Source organism: Rhinatrema bivittatum, chromosome 6, assembly GCF_901001135.1.
Source record: "Rhinatrema bivittatum chromosome 6, aRhiBiv1.1, whole genome shotgun sequence".
NCBI lineage: Eukaryota > Metazoa > Chordata > Amphibia > Gymnophiona > Rhinatrematidae > Rhinatrema > Rhinatrema bivittatum.
Genome location: NC_042620.1, coordinates 185167835 through 185190042, shown reverse-complemented (window position 1 = coordinate 185190042; position 22208 = coordinate 185167835). Strand labels below are relative to the sequence as shown.

The window sequence follows — 22208 nt, the reverse complement described above, 5'->3', positions numbered from 1 at the left end:
GGGGCTCCATCACTTGAGCCTACTCCCCCCATCTGGGCTGCCTAGGACGAAAGGACTGAGACCTACTCTGAGATGCCGTTCCCCTGCAGGTTCGAAAATGATTGAAACCCCTAGCACAACCATCATGCCAAAAGAGAAGATTTCACCTCAGGAAAACTAGACTGAGGGAGGGACCCATAAGGTATCACCACAAGAGAGCAGAGCAAATTAGCTTCCTCCTTTCCTCCCCAGTAGGGAGATGCACATCCACCGTCTGCTGGAGACTGAGAATACTGGTGGCTGATGTCAGTGCAGGGGTATATATCCATGATGTCAACTTTGCTCTATCTCCATCTGCTGGTAGAGGTGCATAATCCACTGGTGAGGATTAACATGTCTGAATGCTAAGAAAAGATTTGTTTCATGCCATCTTTCACAACATACCCAATGTGAATCAGTCAAATCCCATAAGAAGCAATCTGATAGTTAAAATAACTGCCCTAAAGGGTTCAGGAGAATTACTGTGATGACTGGACATTAATAAAAAAATATATATATCAATCATTGCAGGCTATTGCTGCTACAAAGACTTACTGCATGTCTACATTTAAATCAGTTAAGTTTACATCAAAAGGGCTAATAGGCTGAAGGACCAAGACTAACATTTTGCTGTAAAAGATATACAAAAAAAATGTCTGAGTTACTATACAGCCCAACTCTTAGGCTTTCTTAATATGCTCTTCTGGTGATGTCACTACACGGCTCAGACAGCTGAATTGCCTCTATAAGGCTGCTGGAAGCCTTTTACTTCATATTCACTTTATTCCCTTCTATATAAGTACATATAGCACAGTACAAAAAGAATAAGCAGCTCAGGATATGTTTTCTATAGCTGTCAATCAGTTACAGCACATCATTAAACAATGATGGACTTATTGTATAACAATGTCAGCTATAGAAAACATACTGCTTAGAATTCTACTTCTGCTGTTTGTAAAAAAACAAAAAAAAACAAAAACAAACCAGTGTATGTGTGTATATAGATAGATAGAGAGAAAGATATACACACATACTGGGTATTTTTTGGGTTGTTTTTTTTTTACAACCATTAAATTTCACAGTGTGAGCTAGAAATAACAGAGCAACACTACAAACAACCAAAAACTCTTGCTCTTACACAGTAGCTTTTATCACCATGGGACATAATTAAAAGGAAGGAAAAAAAATAAGCAGAGACTAAGGAGAAATTGCAAGGACATATTGGATGAGCCTATGGAAAGGAATGATAGGAGACAGGGAAGAAGAAAAGCATGATAGGAGGAGGGGTGAGGTAAGGAGGGTAGATTTGTGCACCTTTGAAAAGGGAAGGGATACATGGGAAATAGATTAATTTAAGGCTGGGGAAAGAAAGGAGAGCTAGAAAAAAAGGAATGAAAAGTAAACAAAAAGAAAAAAGAAAAGTTAAATGAAAAAAGGAGATGTATTAACATTTTATGATGTCTAGTTTCCTTTTTTGGTAAAGAAATTTCCTGCATATAGGTATGACTACTATCAAGTAGCAGGGTGGCTTTCAAAATACTCAGTGTCACAACCTCCCTGAGATTTAAACTTCTTTATAGACTAGCTTTCTAGAAGGATTATGATTTTATAAAAATAATTGCCTATATCTATTTGTCCCCTACCCCAATAATGTTTGAATCATTTATCCTGTTTTAGTCCAAAATTTCTGCCTAGAAACCCCTTGCACACATTCTCCTCACACCCCACACTCTCCTCACACCCTCACACATCGTACACCACCTCACACCCCCAGCACACAGACCAGTTCAGTTCAGCTAGAATAGAGAGGTATCAGCACATTGTGATGTCACCAAGCATTCTGAAAGCTTCACTACCATTGGTTAGCAGTCATAACCATATGCAAATTTCTGTTTACTTATTTCCTTGCTCGGCTTGCTGCTACATTTCAACATAATCAGAGACCTGTAGGCATTAACCAAGGGCAGGGATATAGGGTGTGCATATGTGCTGGGGGAGAGGAATAGCATTGTGTGCATATTTCAGTTGCCAGTGGGGGAAATTTTCTGTGTGCTGGGGATGGGAGGTGGTGTACGATGTGTGTGGTGGGGTGTGAGGAGAGTGTGTGCACGCACATACTGGTTGTTGCTGGGGGAATGTGTGCAAGGAGAGAAGAGGAAGATAATTCTGTGCATGTGGTATATGTATGCATTCTTGCTGCCAGCACTTTCTGCCTTTTTGTGTCTGTTTTTAATTTGCACATGTGAGATAGTTTACCTGTGTACATTCCCCACCTGTGAAGTTTCATACACTTTTCTTGTTGCAGAATTCCAGGTGCATAATTTCCCACAGCCAGAAATGTTACACTGAAACTGTGCATGCACACAGAAAAAGGAGAAAGACTGAACCCATCAGCTGAAGGGTAATATTTATTTTTGCTATACCAATTTTAAATTAAAACATTTTCAAAACAGTTTACAGATATAATAAGCACATGATCAAATTTCAATATTGCAATTAGTAAAAATAATAAAATAAAAATTGAAACAATTTAAAAATCTTACAGATAAGATAAAATGAAATCTAATAAATAGAAATCAATATAAAATAAAACATAACAGGTCAATGAGAAGTACTTAAGCAGTATATAAGAACTTCAGTGACAAAGATTTGACTGAACATTGATTGAATCATTTTCCTAAATTTCAAGAAGTGGAGAGAATGCATATAAGAGACCTGTCGCCCACGAGAGGGAGAATGCATCTCTTGGTTGTGAGTTTTGGCTGCGAGTGAGAGAACAAATGTTCTCTACTTTGCGGTTTTGTCATGTTGCAAAGAGATCTATATGAGGGTAACCCCATTGTTGGAAGATTGAGTCCGCCACTAAGGGGTGAGAGACCACTCGTGCGGTTGAAAGGCGCGACTTAGCTTGTCTGCCAACACATTGTCCACTCCCGGCAAGTAGGTGGCCCTGAGGTACATCGAGTGGGAGAGGGCCTCCGCCCATATCTGCGCAGCTTCCTGACACAGAAGGTAGGAGCCCATCCCTCCCTGTTTGTTGACATACCACATGGCCACCTGGTTGTCCGTCTGAATCAGGATGACTTGATTGGACAGGCGATCCTGAAATACCCTGAGAGCATATCTGATTGCTCGCAGCTCCAGGAAATTGATTTGGTGTTTGGCTTCCCCTGGAGACCAAGATCCTTGTCTCTGCAGATTGGACACATGGGCTCCCCAGCTGAGATTGGAAGCATCGGTGGTGAGAATTATTTGAGGGTCTGGAGGTTGGAAGGGCATGACTTGGAGGAGATTGATCTGATTTTTCCACCAGGCGAGAGACTGACGGAGTTGAGTCGGTGACATGGACAATGGTCGACTGGGGCTGAATGCATTGAGTCCATTGTGACCTTAGAGTCCACTGCATGACTCTCATGGCTAGGTGGGTCGTTGGGGTGACCTGAACTGAGGATGCCATGTGTCCCAGTAGGATGAGAAAGCAGCATGCAGTGGTGTAGCGCTGAGACTGCAGCTGGTGTGCGAGAGAGACGAGAATGAGAGCTCGTTGTCGAGGTAGAAAAGCTTTTGCCTGCAAGATGTCCAAGTCTGCCCCTATGAATGATAAGGTTTGAGATGGGACTAAGTAGGATTTGTCGTAGTTGACGAGAAATCCTAGCGAAATCATGGTGTGTAAGTTAAGATGCAGGGACAACAGAGCAATTTGCTGAGTGGAAGCCCTGATCAACCAATCGTCTAGATAGGGGTAGATGTGAACACCTTGAGTCCTGAGGAAGGAAGCAACTACTACGAGACATTTCATGAAGACTCGAATGAAAGCACTCGGTACTGATAGTGCTTGGGGCCTACTAGAAATCTCAGGTATTTGCGATGAGATGGAGTTATCGCAATATGAGTGTATGCATCCTGGAGGTCTAGAGAGCAGAGCCAGTCTCCTTTTTGCAGAAAAGGAAGGAGGGAACCCAAGGTTACCATCTTAAACTTTTCTCGTTGGAGGTACTTGTTGAGGGCATGTAGGTCCAAAAGTGGACGAACGCCGCCTGATTTTTTGGGGATTAGAAAGTACCCGGAATAGAATCCTAGGCCTCGTTGGGAATAGGGTACTGGTTCTATTGCTCTGGAATGGAGGAGGAGGGAGACCTCCTGTTCCAGAAGTGATGAGTGGTCTGATGTTCCCCACGTCAGCTGAGGTGGGGAATCCGGTGGGATGAAGAGAAAGTTCAGGTGATAACCCTGAGAGATTATGATGAGGTCCCACTGGTCTGAGGTGATTGTGCCATTTCCACAACAAGTGGCACACAATCGACCTCCCACTGGTATCTTAGGCAGTGGAAGTTGGCTGCTGCTCTCTATGCAGGAGTCAAAAACCGGAAGAAGGGCCCAGCTGAGGAGCTGCTTGCAGCTTTTGTTTTTGTATCTGATGAGATTGGGCCTTTTGGAAAGGTCTCGTGGAACGAGTCCTAGATGGTGGTGGATAGGACTTCTTTGGATGGAAGAATGACTTTTTAGTATCCTGCCTGAATGGCTGCTTGGAGGCATAATCAGAAGGCATCAGAGAGAGCTGTCTCAGGGTCTCATGATGGTCCTTGAGTTCCGCCACTGTTCGTTGAATCTGTTCGCCGAACAGATTGTCTCCCACACAGGGCAGGTCGGACAATCTATCCTGCACTTCAGGGCGAAGGTCCAAAGACTTGAGCCAGGCCCATCTTCTCGCCGAGATAGCAGCTGCAGATACCCTGGTAGCAGTGTCAAAGATATCGTAAGATGATCTTATCTCATGCTCGCCCGCCTCAAAACCCTTGTTTACTAGGGTTTGGAGCTGATCTTGAAATTGCTGAGGCAGGGAGTCTGTCAAGTCTTGTATCTGCTTAAATAAGACCCTGTTGTAGTGGGTCATATAGAGCTGATAAGAGGCAATTCGAGAGATGAGCATTGAGCCCTGGAAGACCCGGCGACCAATGGCATCTAGAAATTTTTGCTCCTTGCTTGGGGGAAAGGAAGTGTGAGGTTTTGATCTCTTTGCCCTCTTTTGGGCAGATTCCACGACAACAGAGTGGTGATCAAATTGAGATTTTTGAAAACCTGGGGCTGACTGTACCAAATAAGTGGTGTCAGCCTTCCTATTGACTGGAGCAACAGAGCCAGGGTGTTCTCAGTTCTTTTTGAGGAGATCCAGAAGAACTTGGTGATAGGGATGGAGGTTATTTCCTTGGGAGCATCCAGGAATTGCAACAACTCCATCATTTGGTGCCTGTCATCTTGCTCGGTCTGTAATTGGAAGGGAACCAATTCAGACATCTCCTTCACAAAGTTTATGAAGGAAAGGTCCTCTGGAGGAGAAAGCTTTCTGCTTTCAGAAGGAGGTGAAGGCAGAAGAAGGATTTGACGGCGAATCGGACAATGGCGAGGTCGATGATTTTGCTCCCTCGATGGTCCGAGGCTTCTGATGTCTATGTCGCTCTCTATGATCCCCTCGGTCCTGAGGGGGAGTAGAGGGAGTTGAAGGCCGAGAAGTCGTCGATGCCTGACGGTCACCGGCCGGTGGTCGATACTGACGCGAAGTTGACGGTGGCAGTTCTGACAACGTCGATGCAATAGACTGCATTGGGGTTTGAGCACGGAAGAGAAGTTCCATCTTCTCCATTCTGGCCTTGTGACCTTTCAGTGTCATTAGTGCACATTTGGTGCAGGTCAGGACATCGTGCTCACATCCGAGACACATTACACAGACTTTATGAGGGTCTGTTATGGACAAGGTGCGATTGCTGTCCGGGCATCGACGGAACCTTGACGCCATGGCCATGAAAAACTCGAGCCGCGGTACGGTTGACAGCCAGTAGGCTGCGAGGGCCAAATGTGACGGGAATCGACCGAAAACGGGTAAAAACTTACCGGAGTGCCGCAGAGTCAAAAATTCGAAGGAGGGACCCCTGTGGGGTATGAAACTTTTTAATAATTCCGTGAGGAAAATTCCTGTCAGGAATCTCTGTGGAGCTCCTTAACCGCGTGGCTACTGCTGCGTGAAAAAAAGAAGACTGAAGGGGGACCCCTGCTGGCTGCAGGGTTAGTGCCATGCTGGGCATGCCCAGTAGGGGCCAGTCAAAGTTCTAGAAACTTTGACAAAAAAGTGTTCCGTGATTGGGCTCCATCCTGTGATGTCACCCATATGTGAGGACTACCATCCTGCTTGTCCTGTGAGAAGAGCTTAGCACTCTTGAGGGCTTATATGGTATAAGAAGATTGAAACAGTAATCAGGCTTACCCCTAGTACAGGACTTGAAAGTTAAACAAACATTTTTTTTAAAACAATCTTGCAGCGAACCAGTAACCCGTGAAGTTCTTGGACAAAGGAGAAACGTGATCAAATTTAGATGCTCTAAAAACTCCTCTTACCACCAAATCTTGGGGCAGTTTGCACTCTATATTTCAAGTCCAGCTTCTATGCTATATCTGTCACATTTTCATCTGACAGGCCAGCAGAAGTTTGTCAACCAGGATAACTGCTGCAAGCATGCTGACATGGATGGAGGGCACTGGGTCTGGATAAAATAGAAACCTCTGTGCCATGACAACCTTGCATACCACGAATGAAGACAGCACCTGCACCAATGAGGCCATGTCCCACCTCAGTGACGAGGAGCCTGCTCTTACTAAGCCCTATGCTAATGGCACCAATCTTTGCTTTGGCTCCAAGAGGAATAGCCCCAAAACGAATCCCCATGACACTTAGGCACTTTTCTCTAAGCCTCCTCTGGCACCACAGATTTCTGCACTATGCTCAACTCCTGATCTGTTATGGATCCAGAAGTCTTCCCGCGCTTTTAGGATTGAGAGGAGGAAACTTTCTGCTTCGATTTCTCGAGCCGGGAGCCATATAACACTGGTTCTTGACAAAGAAGCTTGGGGCTCTTAACTGCTGGCGCCTTCCTTAGGGCCTCCATCTTTCAGACACAATACTACCGATTTTTGGGGGACATATGACTACAGGTGTAGCAACTGGAGATGTGGGTCAGGCCCCAGCACTTATTGCAGACCAAGTGTGTATGTGTGATGGCCAACTGGTGCCCAGAGATGCAGGTCTTAAATCTACTTACTACAGGTCTTTTGCCTTTAGTTTCTCTATGTTTTTCAGCATTTTTGTATTTATTTTTTTAATTTAAAAATGTTGTTTGAGGGGCTATACTGGCAGCAGCAGAACACTTGAAAGCAACAAGGTAAATAGATAGAGGCAGCAGCACATAGGTAGGAGGAAGGTATCTTCAAAGGATGCTAAACAGAGGCAATAGGACATCCCAATAGAGAGGTTCCAATAAAAACAAAAGTAGCCCATGTGCCTATAAGTAAAGAATCACCTAAGTTAAAAGATCCCACATAATCCTGCTTATCAATTGACAGGGGTGTAAACAAAAACATGCTTTAAAATGTCTGTATGCTAATGCCAGAAGTCTAAAAAAGAAGATGAAAGAGTTAAAATATATAACACTGAATGAAGAGGGTAGACATAACTGGCATCTCTGAGATCTGGTGGAAGAAGGATAACCAATAAGATAGAGCTATACCAGGATACAAATATCACAATGATAGGGTGGACCAACTTTGTGGTAGTGAAGGATAACATAGAGTCCAACAGGATAAAGGCCCTGCAGGAGACTAAATGCACAGTAGAATTTTTTTTCAAATATCGTTATTCATTTTATATCATACAAAAACACTGTTAACTCCAACAATGAATACAGACAATAAGAATGTCCCCATGTAACCCCCCCCCCCCCAATTTCTTCAGCACAGTAGAATCTTTATGGGAGGAAATTCTGTGTGTGATGGAGGAAGAATATAGAAGTGAGAGTATCCTTCCAACCACCTTCCCAAAATGAATAGATGGAAAATGAAATGTTAACAGATTGCAGAAGCTAACAAATTTGGCAGCACAGTAATAATGGGAGATTTCAATTACCCCGCTTCTGACTGGGTAAATGTAATATCAGGACGTGCTAGGAACCTAAAGTTTCTAGATGAAATAAATGCTTCATGAAGCAATTAACTAGAAAACGACAAAATGTGGAGCCATTTTAGACCCAATTCTTGTGGAACACAGGATTTGGTGCAAGAGTTAATGGTGGTGGGGCCGCTCAGCCACAGACATCATAGTGTGATCAAATTTGGCTTCAGATCTAGCATTAAACTTTCAAAAAGATATAGACTGATAAAATGAGGAAAATATATAGAAAAAACCTGAAAGATGCAGCGATAAAGGTAACAAATTTACAAAAGGCATGATCATTGTTTAAAACACACCATCCTGGAAGCCAAGTCCACATGTATTCCAAACATTAAAAAAAAGTGGAAGGACAGTCAAATGACTACAAGCATGGTTAAAAGGAGGGATAAGAGGCTATTTTAGCCCAAAAAAACTTTCCAAAACTTGAAAAATAATCCATCTGAAAAAAATAGGAAAAAGCATGAGCACTGGCAAGTAAGATGTAAAACATTGATAAGGCAGGCTAAAAGAGAATTTGAAAAGAAGCTGGCCTTAGAGGCAAAAACTCAAAAACTTTTAAAAATATATTCAAAGAAGGAAGCCTGTGATGGAGTAGGTTGGTCTGTAAGATGATTAAGGGCTAAAGGGGCACCTTAGGGAGGATAAAGCCATCACAGAAAAACTGAATGAATTTTTTGCTCTATTTACTGAAGATGTTAGGGAGAAACACATTTTTCTTAAAAAAGGCTCTAAAGTGTATCCAACCAATATTCCCACAGCAAATATAAACCCTTTTCCTGTCTATGCAGAAAAAACTTAAACATCAATAAACTGTATTTTAAAGTTTATTTATTTATTTATTTATTATTCCTATATCTCTCAAAAATCCTTTCACACAACCAGAAGTCAAATGTTATATCCTTCAACCATAAACAGCTTATTAGATAAAGGGGACAAAACCTCAGTCAGCGCATCCTGTTAAATCTCAAAAATAGACAACTTATAACTGTGCTGCACGTTACTTAGCCGCCATCACTGGAAAAACCCCTTCAACCTGGTATTTATTTTCTTTGAGTCCAAAACACTTATAAAGTTCGCTACTTATCTTTAGCACCAAATCAAAACTGGCTTCTGGAGTCACACAATCATGCCGATATGGCCATGTTTCGCGGCACAAACTGCTGCTTCAGGACCAAAACATTTTTGCCAACAAAGTTTCATTAGGGCCCTTTTTAGAAGCAAAACATATTTAGTAGTCATGCAGTCATTCAGCTCCCCCACTTCTTAAATATGGTTACTGTACATTACATGTTAACTATATCATGTAAACCTCTTTTACAGAACATATGAAAGTATCTATAGGTCTGCAGAAAATAGAAGCAGTAGAACCTGCAAACTCTAAGCTCATGTTACTTAAAAACTCCTCTTCCTTGGTGTGCAGTTACTTCAATGGAAAAGAATACTTTTATGCCTCCAATAGTTCTAATTTGTGCAGCGTTAACCAGCCATTCAAGTCATCTTATGTCTCTTGAATTCATGACATGGAAATCACTTCAAGTTACCATGGTATCATCTCCCACAATGTCCCATGCGAACATCGGGCCCTTACCTGGCACTGGTTAATGGCTGCGTGGTTGCCATGGAAGGGAGACTGCCTGTCTTTATCCCGATGATGCCTGCTGCTATGTTTACTTCTCTGAAGTTGCTGACGCAATTTTGCAATCTGAAGAATAAAAGTATAGTATCAAAATTTAGATTTTGATTTAAAGACTGTGTGACTGATGGTATATTATTATAAACATTACATTTAGCATGCCTATGGGGCACAATTAAAAATCTATATAGCAGGGCTGGCCAACTTCGGTCCTTAAAAGCCACAAACTGGCCTGATTTTCAAGATATCCACAACGAATATGCATGAGATATAGTTGCATACAATGAAGGCACTACATGTAAATTCAGCTCATGTATATTCATTGCAGATATTCTGAAAACCAGACATGTTTATAAGCTCTTGAGGTCCAGAGTTGGCCATCCCTGCAACATAGCACATTTAAACTATGTCATACTGCTGAGTGTAAACCTTACAAAAATAGACTTTCAATAAAGTATCCTTTTGCTTAAATTTTTAGCACAGAAAAAAAGCACAGTTTACTGCACTTTGTTTTCATCCAATGTAGAGAGGTAATTACCACATTTGAAGAGAATCATGGAAGGATGTGATATTTAAACATAGTATTTGCACAGTTGGTCAGTGGTTCTCAAACAGGGGAAATACCTGCTCTTACTACTACTTATCACTTCTACAGTGGGACATTTCATCAGTTTCTGAGGAAGCTCAGACCCTTAACACTGATTTAAGAAAAGAAAAGAACATTTCCCTATGTCATTTTTCAAAGAAAAAATTATGATTAATCATCTTTTTGAAAATATTCACCCAAGGCAGTGTACAGCAAGTTAAATTGGAAGCAAACTAAATGAAAATATAATATTCCTCACAATATCAGCACAGTAAACATTAAAACCAACAATGGATACACATTAACAAACAGGTTGAGAGGACATATAGCAGCAATTAATAAACAAGTAAAGAAGATATATGGAGACCAAACATAAAACTGAATATAACAGGAAAGTTATGGTAAATGTTAGCATACAGAAGTAAAACATTAGGAGGTATGATAAATAACTTATATAATATCAGACAGATCTCAGTCAGGGTGTATACAGCTGGCTCAGCAATCACATCACCCTTTAAAGGTTTAGCAGAAAAGCAAGGCTTTCACTTGTTTCCTGAAGTGGAGATAGTCTTGAGTTAGGTGTAACACTTTTGGGAGCACATTCCAAGAGGTGAAGGCTGCTCCTGAGAAGGCTCAATAGCGGATTTTGGACTATTTCCTTTGGTGAAAGCACAATTAGGGATGTCCATTGGAAAGGCACTGGAGGCCTCGTAAAGGCAAAGAGATAGCCTGTTCTTGAAGTAATGTGGCCCATTTCTTCTAAGAGCCTTCAAGATCAAAGAGACTTAATTTTGGCCCTGTAGACCACAAGCAGCCAGTGAAACTTTTGCAAAGTCAATATAAATGTGGTCACATTGCTTGTAATACTCTAGCAATCGTACTTTTGCATTCTGAATTAATCAGAACTGGTATAGACCCTTTGTGGTCAGACTTCCATTGCCTTACATACAAACAGAGAGGATAACTCATATATGCATTTATATGACTGTGCAGAGATCATCTACAGGATTTTATAACCTGCACGTATCAGGTATGCGCAAAACATACGTGAATATCTGCAACACATTGATAGGCTGATGTAGTAGTCTGGGTGTTAAACTGTGCTCTGTAATACCCAGATAATTTTTTTTTTTATAACTCCTGATACTATAAACTAATGCAATGCTAATGCATCAGGAGTTTAAAAACATTAAAAAAAAAAAAAAGGCACATTTTAACTCAGGAAGGTGAGGGCGGAGGCATCCCTGACAGGCCGCAGCCATTTGTACCGATTTAGCTAGCTATCTGTTATTTCTATCATTTAATTTGTTGTGAACCGCCAATATTGTTCATTCAGATTATTATTTATTTATATACTGTCAATCATCATCTGGCAACAGCTCACTACAAGTTAGCCAGATAAATACTTATCAGAACAGTAAGAACTAGTCAGTACTTATCCAGTTAAGTGTTCTGGACTTTTTCATTTTCTTTCCCCCCTTTTTTTTTTTTTGGTTTTAAGTGCCAGCTGGACCAATGTTTGGAACACACTTCCAAAAGAATTAAGAACTTGTGATAATTCCAAAACATTTAAAAAGACTTTAAACACACATCTATTTAGAACAGATTTTAATGATTGCTTTTACTTTTTATTTTATACGTGTTATTGTCATCATGAAGCTTATGAATGTTTTTTGTAAGCCGCCCTGAATGTAAGAAGGGCGGAATAGAAATCTTTTAAAATAAATAAATAAATAAATAAAATAACTCCAGCTTTGACCCAGGAGTTAAATTTCCATCGGTAAGATGCACTGGCCAAAGGCAGTGTTCTCTGCATTAGGGAGTACTGCTTAATGCCCTCATTTGCATGGTATTTCCATATGAGAGCACTAAGCAGTACTCCCATATAGTAAAGCACATTTTCTGCACACAAAATTCCTTGCTGCATCGGCAGTAAGTTTTGTGCACAGAAAATGTGCGCTGAAGTGCAGGGAGAAAGGTGCATTCAACTGAATGCACCTTTCTTCATCGGCCTGTGAAAGTGGGTTCTTTTCCTACCTATTTTAAACACATATGCATGTATGTTTTATGCACAGCAAAAAATTCTGCATCATTGAAATCAGTTTTGGCAAAATTTCCACCAGTTCACCCTGTCCTTCTCCAAGTCAGAGACCCTCCTAGTTGTTCACTTTGAACTCCCCCCAGTTCACCCAGACCTCCCACCCAACCAATAGTAAATAATAGACTAGTCTGATATCAATTGTACAAAATAATTAGCAGGTTTAAAACTGCATGAACACGTTGCCAAATGTGCACCTCTCTTATAAAATACCAACTTGTGCCCGTATCTTTTGGCCCCGACCCAGAATTCCCCTAGACCACCCCTTTTTTCATGCATAAATGTACACAAGACTAAAAATATGCATGTATTTTTAACATACATAGCTACTTGCACTCATATATGCTAATTTTGTGTATGTAATTGTTTTGAAAATTCACCTCTTAGTTTGTAAGCCCTCTGGGGATACTTATCTTAATGTAATCTGCTTTGATGTATTATGCAATATATAGCAAATGTTGCTTACCTGATGTAACAGGTGTTCTCACAGGACAGCAGGATGTTAGTCCTCACAAATGGGTGACATCGAGGATGGAGCCCACCACGGAAAACTTCTGTCAAAGTTTAAACAGAACTTTGACTGGCCCCTACTGGGCATGCCCAGCAAGGCACTGACCCTGCAGCCAGCAGGGGTCTCCCTTCAGTCTGATTTTCAAAGCTACAGGCAGTGCCTAGAAAGTAAAAACAAAACAAACCCAACACCGCGGGGGTGGCGGGCGGGTTTCGTGAGGACTAACATCCTGCTGTCCTGTGAGAACACCTGTTACATCAGGTAAGCAACATTTGCTTTCTCACAGGACAAGCAGGATGGTTGTCCTCACAAATGGGTGAGTACCGAGCTGAGGATGTCCTGACTTGCACCAAATGCACCCAATGACGTGCAACAGGCACTACAACTGGGGTGGAATTTGGTAAAGGGCATCCGCACCCTACCGGGAAGGTGGAAGGGTGTTGGTACGTCACGTTGGAAAAAGGTTACGCAAGACAGATTGGCCGAAGATGGAGTCCTGTCTTCCAGCTTTGTCCAAACAATAGTGGGCTGCAAAGGTATGGAGAGAACTCCAGGTTGCAGCCCTGCAGATGTCAGGAAGCGGCACCGATCGAAGGTGTGCCACTGACGTCGCCATGGCCCTCACAGAGTGTGCTTTTACACGGTCTTGAAAGGGAATGCCAGCTTGCTGATAGCAAAAAGAAATGCAGTCCGCCAACCAGGAGGAAAGAGCCTGCTTACCCACAGGATGTCCTAACTTGTTAGGATGAAAAGAGACAAATAATTGAGTGCTCTTCCTGTGAGCAACTGTACGGTCTAGATAAAAAGCTAGAGCTCGTTTGCAGTCTAGGGTATGCAGAGTCTGTTCCCCGGAGTTGGAGTGGGGCCTGGGAAAAAAGATAGGTAGTATGATGGATTGATTAATATGAAACTCAGAAACTACCTTAGGTAAAAATTTAGGGTGAGTGCGGAGTACCGCCCGGTCCTGCAGGAGCTTAGTGTAAGGCGGATAGGTAACTAGGGCCTGCAATTCACTAACCCTGCGAGCTGAAGTGATAGCCAAAAGGAATAACACTTTCCATGTGAGATACTTTAACTCACAGGAGTGCAGAGGTTCGAAAGGAGGTTTCATTAGACGACCAAGAACCAGGTTAAGGTCCCAAGATGGGGCCGGAGGACGTAAGGGTGGCTTCAGATGGAGCAAGCCTTTAAGAAAACGTGTTACTAGGGGTTGTACTGAAATAGGGACACCCTGTACACCTTTATGGAAGGCGGCTACCGCACTGACATGCATTCTGATAGAAGAGGTTTTAAGACCTGATTCAGAGAGATGCCATAAATAGTCCAAGAATTTGGAGATTGGACAGGAAAGGGGATCAAGGGACTGAGAAGTGCACCATGATGTGTACCTTTTCCATTTGTATGAGTAAGACTTTCTTGTGGAAGGCTTTCGTGAAGCTATCAGGACCCGAGAAACGGAATCTGAAAGGTTGAAAGGCTGAAGGACTAACCTTTCAACATCCATGCCGTCAGGGACAAGGCTTGGAGGTTGGGATGGAGGAGGCATCCGTCGTTTTGAGTGAGCAGATGCGGGTCCTTTCCCAGAGGAATGTGCCTGCGGATGGAGAGATCCTGGAGTATTGGAAACCATACTTGGCGTGGCCAGTAAGGTGCTATCAGGATCATGGTTCCCCCGTCCTGGCGTAGCTTCACGAGAGTCTTTGACACAAGAGGAAGTGGAGGGAATGCATAGAGCAGACCGGTTGTCCACTTGAGGGAGAATGCATCCCTCGGCCGAGAGTGCTGGCTCCGAATGAGAGAGCAGTAATCGTCCACTTTGTGGTTCTGAGGGGACGCAAAGAGGTCTATGCGGGGAGAACCCCACTTGTGAAACAGAGAGGTCGCTACCAGAGGATCGAGTGACCACTCGTGTGGTTGGAAGACACGGCTCAGCTGGTCTGCCAATACATTGTCTACTCCCGGCAGGTAAGTGGCCCTGAGGTACATGGAGTGGGAGAGGGCTTCCGCCCAGATCTGCGCAGCTTCCTGACACAGAAGGAAGGAGCCTGTGCCTCCCTGCTTGTTTATGTACCACATGGCCACTTGGTTGTCCGTCTGGATTAAGATTATCTGATGAAAGAGATGATCTTTGAAAGTGCGGAGCGCATAGCGGATTGCTCGAAGTTCCAGGAAATTTATCTGGTGTTCGGCTTCCTCTTTGGACCATAACCCTTGGGTTTGAAAGTCGTCCACATGGGCTCCCCAACCGATGTGAGAAGCGTCGGTGGTTAGGATTACTTGCGGATCCGGTGGAAGAAAGGGTAAGCCCTGAAGGAGGTTGACCTGAGTCGTCCACCAGGTTAAGGATAGGCGCAGCACTTGTGTGACTGTGACTATGGAGGACAGAGGCTGAAAAGCTTGAATCCATTGGTGTCGTAGAGTCCATTGTGTTACTCTCATGGCTAGTCGGGTCATGGGAGTGACTTGAACCGAGGATGCCATGTGCCCTAGGAGAATGAGGAACTGGCGAGCCGTGGCAGTGTTCTGAGACTGGAGCTGGCGAGCCAGGGACATTAGGGTGTGGACCCTCTGAAGAGGAAGGTAAGCCTTTGCCTGTAAGGTGTCCAAGTCTGCCCCAATGAAGGATAAGGTTTGAGACGGGACTAAGCAAGATTTCTCGTAATTGACGAGAAACCCTAAGGAAAGGAGTGTTTGAATTGTCAATTTTAGGGAGGATTGAGCTATCTGTTGGGTGGAGGCCCTGATTAGCCAATCGTCCAGGTATGGGTAGACGTGGACACCTTCCTTCCTGAGGAATGCTGCTACCACTACGAGACATTTGGTAAAGACTCGTGGGGCAGAAGCTAGACCGAAAGGGAGGACACGGTATTGATAATGTTCGTGGCCTACTAGAAACCGCAGATATTTGCGATGGGATTGTGTGATCGCAATATGGGTATAAGCGTCCTTGAGGTCGAGAGAGCACAGCCAATCCCCTCTTTGAAGCAGAGGGAGCAGCGCACCTAGGGTTACCATTTTGAACTTCTCTTTTTGAAGGTATTTGTTGAGGGCTCGAAGGTCCAAAATGGGACGTAGTCCCCCTGATTTCTTTGGTATTAGGAAGTATCTGGAATAGAATCCCTTGCCTCGTTGAGAGGGAGGAACGGGTTCTATAGCATTTGATTGCAGAAGAAGGGATACTTCCTGTTGTAATTGAACCAAATGGGTGGAGAGACTCCACGCTTGAAGAGGCGGGGAGTCTGCCGGAAGAGTTATGAAGTTGAGGTGGTAACCCTGTGCGATAATTGTTAGCACCCACTGATCTGAGGTGATCTGCAACCAAGGTTGTAGAAAATGGTACAGTCGACCTCCTACAGGGATGTCCGGAAGAGGGGTTTGGCATGTGTTCCCTACAGGGGAGTCAAAGGCCAGCCGCAGGCCCAGGAGGAGGGGCTACAGTAGGCCTTTGTTTCCTAGGCTGACGCGGTTGAGGCCTAGTAGAGGATCGAGCTGGACGAGGCCTGGCCGATGGAGGGTAATAACGGCGTGGTCGAAAGAATGACTTCTTAGAGTCTTTCTTTTGCGGTTGCTTGGAGGTCAGCTCAGGTGGGACAGATGAGAGTTGTTTCAACGTCTCATGGTGGTCTTTCAACTCCGCCACAATCTGCTGAATTTGCTCTCCAAACAAATTATCGCCTAAGCAGGGTAAATCAGCAAGACGATCCTGAACCTCTGGGCGAAGGTTGGATGATTTTAACCAAGCCCAACGTCTGGCTGAGATGGCTGTGGCTGAAACTTTTGTGGAAGCATCGAATATGTCGTAGGCAGTCCGAATCTCGTGCTTCCCTGCCTCAAATCCCTTGTGAAGAAGGGCTTGAAGCTGCGGTTGGTATTGGTCTGGTAACGTGTCAGCATAGTCTTGCATCTGCTTAAGGATGGCTCTGTTGTACTGAGTCATATAAAGTTGATATGAAGCTATGCGTGAAATCAACATAGCTCCATGATAGACTTTCCGTCCAACACTATCTAGGAACTTGTTGTCCCTGGTAGGTGGAGTAGAAGAGTGTGGCTTAAGACGCTTGGCCTTCTTCTGCGCGGACTCAACCACAACAGAGCGATGATCCAGTTGAGGTTTTTGGAAACCTGGTGCTGACTGGACAAGGTAGGTGGAGTCAGCTTTTTTGTTAACTGGGGACACTGATGAAGGAGATTCCCAGTTTTTCTTGAGCAGATCCAAAAACACCTGGTGTATAGGGATGGAAGCGATGATTTTTGGAGCATCCAGAAATTGAAGGAGTTCCATCATCTGGTGTCTGTCATCAGCTTCAGATTGTAGTTGAAAAGGTACAACTTCTGACATCTCTTTCACAAAGTTAATGAAAGATAGATCCTCAGGAGGAGATCTTTTTCTACTCTCTGTAGGAGATGGAGGCGAAGGTAAATCCGTGTCAGAAGATGTATCATCATCATCACCCCAGGTATCGTAGGGATCAAGTGGGGTTTGTAACCCTGATGGACCTGGCTGAGGCTCTAAAGGCATCGATGGAAACCGAGGTGGAATCGGTGCCGTAGGTGGAACCAGAAATGGCATCGATGGCTTCGGTGCTGTCGATGGAATCGGTGCCTGGCGTGGAACGGATGGAACCGAAGGATATATCGGTGGAGATATACCAGAAGGCACCGATGGAACCACCCCGGAAGGGGGAATCCGGAACGGTGTTTCTCCTGCCGATGAAAATCCAGTCGGAGACGGTGGTGTTGTCGATGGCACTGGAATCACCGATGGAAGGGCCGTCATGAGCGCCTCCATGCGGCTCAGTAGCGGTGCTAGCGCTTGTATAAACGGCTCGGTGGTCGGTTCCCTCCTCGGTGGCGAAGCCGGTGCCGGTGTCGGTGCCGGGGGCGGCACTGGAACCGGAGACGGTGCCGATGGAGGTTGCAATTTCTTCATCGCTTTCTCGATGGCCTCCTGGACCAGCCGGTCCAGTTCTGCCCGGAGACCAGGGGTAACCATACCCGGCTCGACGGGAGAGGGAGGCTGAGGCAGGGCCGGAGGGACCACCGTAACCGGTGGGATCACGGCCCCCGCACCCCGGGAGGGTGAGGGTTTCCTCGATGCCTGCGAACGAGACGTGGAGGGTGTCCGGTCTGTTCGTGGCTTCTTTGTCGGTGGCTCGGCTTGAGCAGAGGTCGATGGCTGTGGATCCTCGACAGGCCGAGATTTGTGCCGTCGATAGCGGTGCTTTTCCTTCCGATCCCCTCGCCCATCCGGGGAAGGGACGGGAGTCGACGGCCGAGAAGCGATCGATGGCGGGCGGTCACCGGAGGGTTGACGATGATGGTACAACTTCGACGGTGCCGGTTCCGATGACGTCGATGCTATCGATGGCGTTGGGGTGGGTGCATGGAAGAGGAGCCCCATCTTCTCCATCCTGGCTTTGCGACCCTTGGGTGTCATTAAGGCACATTTGGTGCAAGTCAGGACATCATGCTCACTACCCAAACACATCACACAAACCCTGTGGGGGTCTGTGATGGACATAGTCCGGGTACAATCCGGACAACGGCGGAACCCCGTTGCCATGGCCTGAAGCCAAAATTTAGGCTGGGGATCGGTAAGTGCCAACAGGCCTCAAGGGCCAAATTCGACGGTAGTCGATGGAAAAAGGCAAAAAACTTACCGGGTTCCGTAAGATGACTAAAAATTTGTCGAAGGGAGACCCCTGAGGGGCAAATTTTCTTAGGAAATTAACTTCCAAATTCCTGTCAGGAACGTGGTTAGAGAGCTCCTTTCACCGCGTGGCAACTGCTGCGCGGAAAAAAGAAGACTGAAGGGAGACCCCTGCTGGCTGCAGGGTCAGTGCCTTGCTGGGCATGCCCAGTAGGGGCCAGTCAAAGTTCTGTTTAAACTTTGACAGAAGTTTTCCGTGGTGGGCTCCATCCTCGATGTCACCCATTTGTGAGGACAACCATCCTGCTTGTCCTGTGAGAAAAATCAAAATTATCAATTATATATAGCACACTGAGTAGTCCAGTCATATCATTACAACACGGATTGTTGGGACCAGATTTGCTTTCTCGGTGTACAGAGTTTATGTATTTGTCAGATGATAGAAGCAATCTTTAAATGTTACCTGCAGTTTTAATGGACATTTATAGTCCCAAATAGGGATTTTGATGATTGTGACCCGATTGCTCATATTTTGAACCCACAGGAACTGTTTTACTTGGGTTCAGACAGAATTTGTTACTTTCTTCCCCAGATATATGCGTATGAGCTGCTGTACATCGTTCACGAAAATACAGAATAGTAGACAACAGAAATAATCAAAATCAGATAAAATAAGCAATATTAGGAAATAAAATCTGCATTCAGAAGTCATGTTTTCACGAGGCAGTGAAAGGTTTTAGCTAATCAGATCTTTTGCAACTGAATTTCAAATGGATGATACCGAAAAAGATAATGCACAGGACTGCATCTGAACTATTTCAAAGTTCCTCAGGGAAGATATAGTAAGACAAGACTCTAGAGGATTCTCAAGGCCCTCTATAAAGGTTTTCCAGTCAGGCTTTACCTGTACTGAGGTAAAGGAACCAGAAGGCACGGAACTTGTGTGCAGCCTAGCTAGATGTCTGCCAAGAACGTACTGAACCATTTTGTTCAAATCCCTTTTCATAAACTACCCCCAAGTAACAGATCAGTACCAATTATTGAGGATAAAATATCCTCCTGAGTTACCAAGGGAGGCATTTGTCTCAAGAAAACAGGATGGAACAGGTAAATTAGGAGATATAATGGAAAAAACTGATATGAGCACGGATACATTTTGCATCAATATTGATGCACTAGGCATTGATGGGGTTTTCTTGAATCTGACCCTTTAGAAGGGTAGACCTTCCTTGATGTTATAAGCTCTTAGGTTGGTTCAATGCTCTGCATTGACAGCTTTCATCATGACAACTCAGTATCATTATGCAGGGCAGCTTCATTTGGACATTGATTTGTCTAGCCAAGAACTCAACTCCAAGAGAAGGAAGCCATCTTCAAAGTCAAGGGTTCAGTAGATGAAAGCAAAACTTCAACAGACTACTTTGATATCAAATGCTTTGCAAGCTTTGATGTTGTTAGAGTCACTAAGATAGATCGGAAAATGCCCAGGAGCTTAAGTCTGCATGGTTTTATGGCTGTAGGAGACATATTAGAGCAGGGCTGCCCAAACCTGTCCTGCGGATCTCATAGCCAGTCGGATTTCAGGATGCCCGCGATGAGTATGCATGAGAGAAATTTGCATATACTGTCTCAATGATATGCAAATTTATCTCATGCATATTTATTGTGGATAGTCTGATTACCCAAATAGCTACGGGATCTCCAGGACAGGGTTGGGAAGCCATGTGTTAGAGTAAATTAAACAATTTTGAATATCATAGTCACTTCCCAGGCAACGAAAACATTTACTGTGGTGGTCCAATAAAACTCTCTCTCAAAGAACAAACCAAGTGCCAGTAAAAATTAGAACTTGTAGTATGATTCTAAATGCATTCAGGTTTAGTAAAGGTTTTAATCTTCTTAACATTAATAATTTACTATAAACTTCTTTAGTTTTAGTTGCTAAATGTTTTTGAAATTCAATTCTGGGTCTAAATAAACGCTGAGATCTCTTATTTTTGTTCCAAGGTTAATTTTAAAGTTTTCATATTGGAAATGATATTTTCCATTCATTGAAGATGTTTTACTTTCAAGCAGAATAATTTATGTTTTGTCAAAATTTATACTTAGTTTCATTTGTGTTATTAATTGTTTAGTAACTGTTAGTAATTGATTACGGTAGGCCTTGACTTTACATTTACACTTCCCCATTTTATAACAATAGAAAAATAAGCAAAAATCAGTGGAAAGCAAATGTTGCTTACCTGTAACAGGTGTTCTCACAGGACAGCAGGATGTTAGTCCTCACATATGGATGACATCACAGGATGGAGTCCAATCACTGAAAACTTCTGTCAAAGTTTCCAGAACTTTGACTGGCCCCTACTGGGCATGCCCAGCATGGCACTAACCCTGCAGCCAGCAGGAGTCTCCCTTCAGTCTTGTTTAAAAGCTACAGGCAGTGCCAAAAATTAAAATCAGAAAACGTAACAAACTGAACACCGCGGGGCAACAGGTGGGTTTCGTGAGGACTAACATCCTACTGTCCTGGGTGAGTACAGAGCTGAGGATGTCCGAGAAACGCACCAAATGTACCCAGGTGTGCGAGGCACTAGGACTGGGCTAAAATTTGGACGAGGACATCCTGAACCCCACCGGGCAGGCGGAAGGGTGTTGGTACGTCACGTTGTAAATAGGTTACGAAGGACAGACTGGCTGAAGATGGAATCTTGTCTTCCGGCTTTGTCCAAGCAATAGTGGGCTGCAAAGGTGTGGAGAGAACTCCAGGTGGCAGCCCTGCAAATGTCAGGAAGCGGCACCGATCGTAGGTGTGCTACTGAAGTTGTCATGGCCCTCACAGAGTGTGCTTTAACACGGTCTTGAAATGGAATGCCCGCTTGCTGATAGGAAAAGGATATGCAGTCTGCCAACCAGGAGGAGAGACTCTGCTTACCCACAGGCTTCCCTAACTTGTTAGGGTGGAAAGAGACAAACAGTGAGTGCTTTCCCTGTGGGCAGCTGTACGGTCTAGGAGGTAGAATGCTAGAGCCCGTTTACAATCAAGGGTATGCAGAGCCTGTTCTCCTGGATTGAAATGGGGCCTGGGAAAGAAGGTAGGTAGTATAATGGATTGATTAATGTGAAACTCCAATACTACCTTAGGTAAGAACTTAGGGTGAGTGCGGAGTACCGCCCAGTCCTACAGAAGTTTAGTGTAAGGCGGACAGGTAACTAGGGCCTGTAATTCACTAACTCTGCGAGCTGAAGTGATTGCCAAAAGGAAAATCACTTTCCATGTGAGATAGCGAAGATCACAGGAGTGAAGAGGCTCGAATGGTGATTTCATGAGCCAACCCAAAACCAGGTTGAGGTCAAAAGAAGGGGCCGGAGGATGCAGTGGAGGCTTGAGGTGAAGCAAGCCTTTCAGAAAACGTGTTACAAGGGGTTGTACTGATATAGGAACATCCCCGATACCTTTATGGAAGGCGGCTACCACACTGACATGCATTCTGATGGAAGAAGTTTTTAGACCTGACTCTGATAAATGCCAGAGATAGTCCAAAAACTTCGTGATTGGACAGGTAAAGGGGTCAAGGGACTGAGAAGAGCACCATGACGTGAACCTGTTCCATTTGTAAGAGTAAGCTTTTCTAGTGGAAGGCTTCCGTGAATCAATTAAGACACGGGAAACTGGTTCAGAAAGGTTAAGTGGCTAAAGGATTAACCTTTCAACATCC

The 22208-nt window shown here is 44.1% G+C and overlaps 1 protein-coding gene across 1 annotated transcript in view; it reads right to left on the bottom strand.

Moving 5' to 3' along the window:
* Positions 1-22208, bottom strand: part of FAM117B (family with sequence similarity 117 member B) — a 511577-nt gene that overhangs the window by 145323 nt on the left and 344046 nt on the right. Inside the window, exon 4 of the mRNA XM_029606287.1 lies at positions 9603-9716. Coding sequence (XP_029462147.1) covers positions 9603-9716 — 114 coding nt within the window. The remainder of the gene's footprint in view (positions 1-9602; positions 9717-22208) is intronic.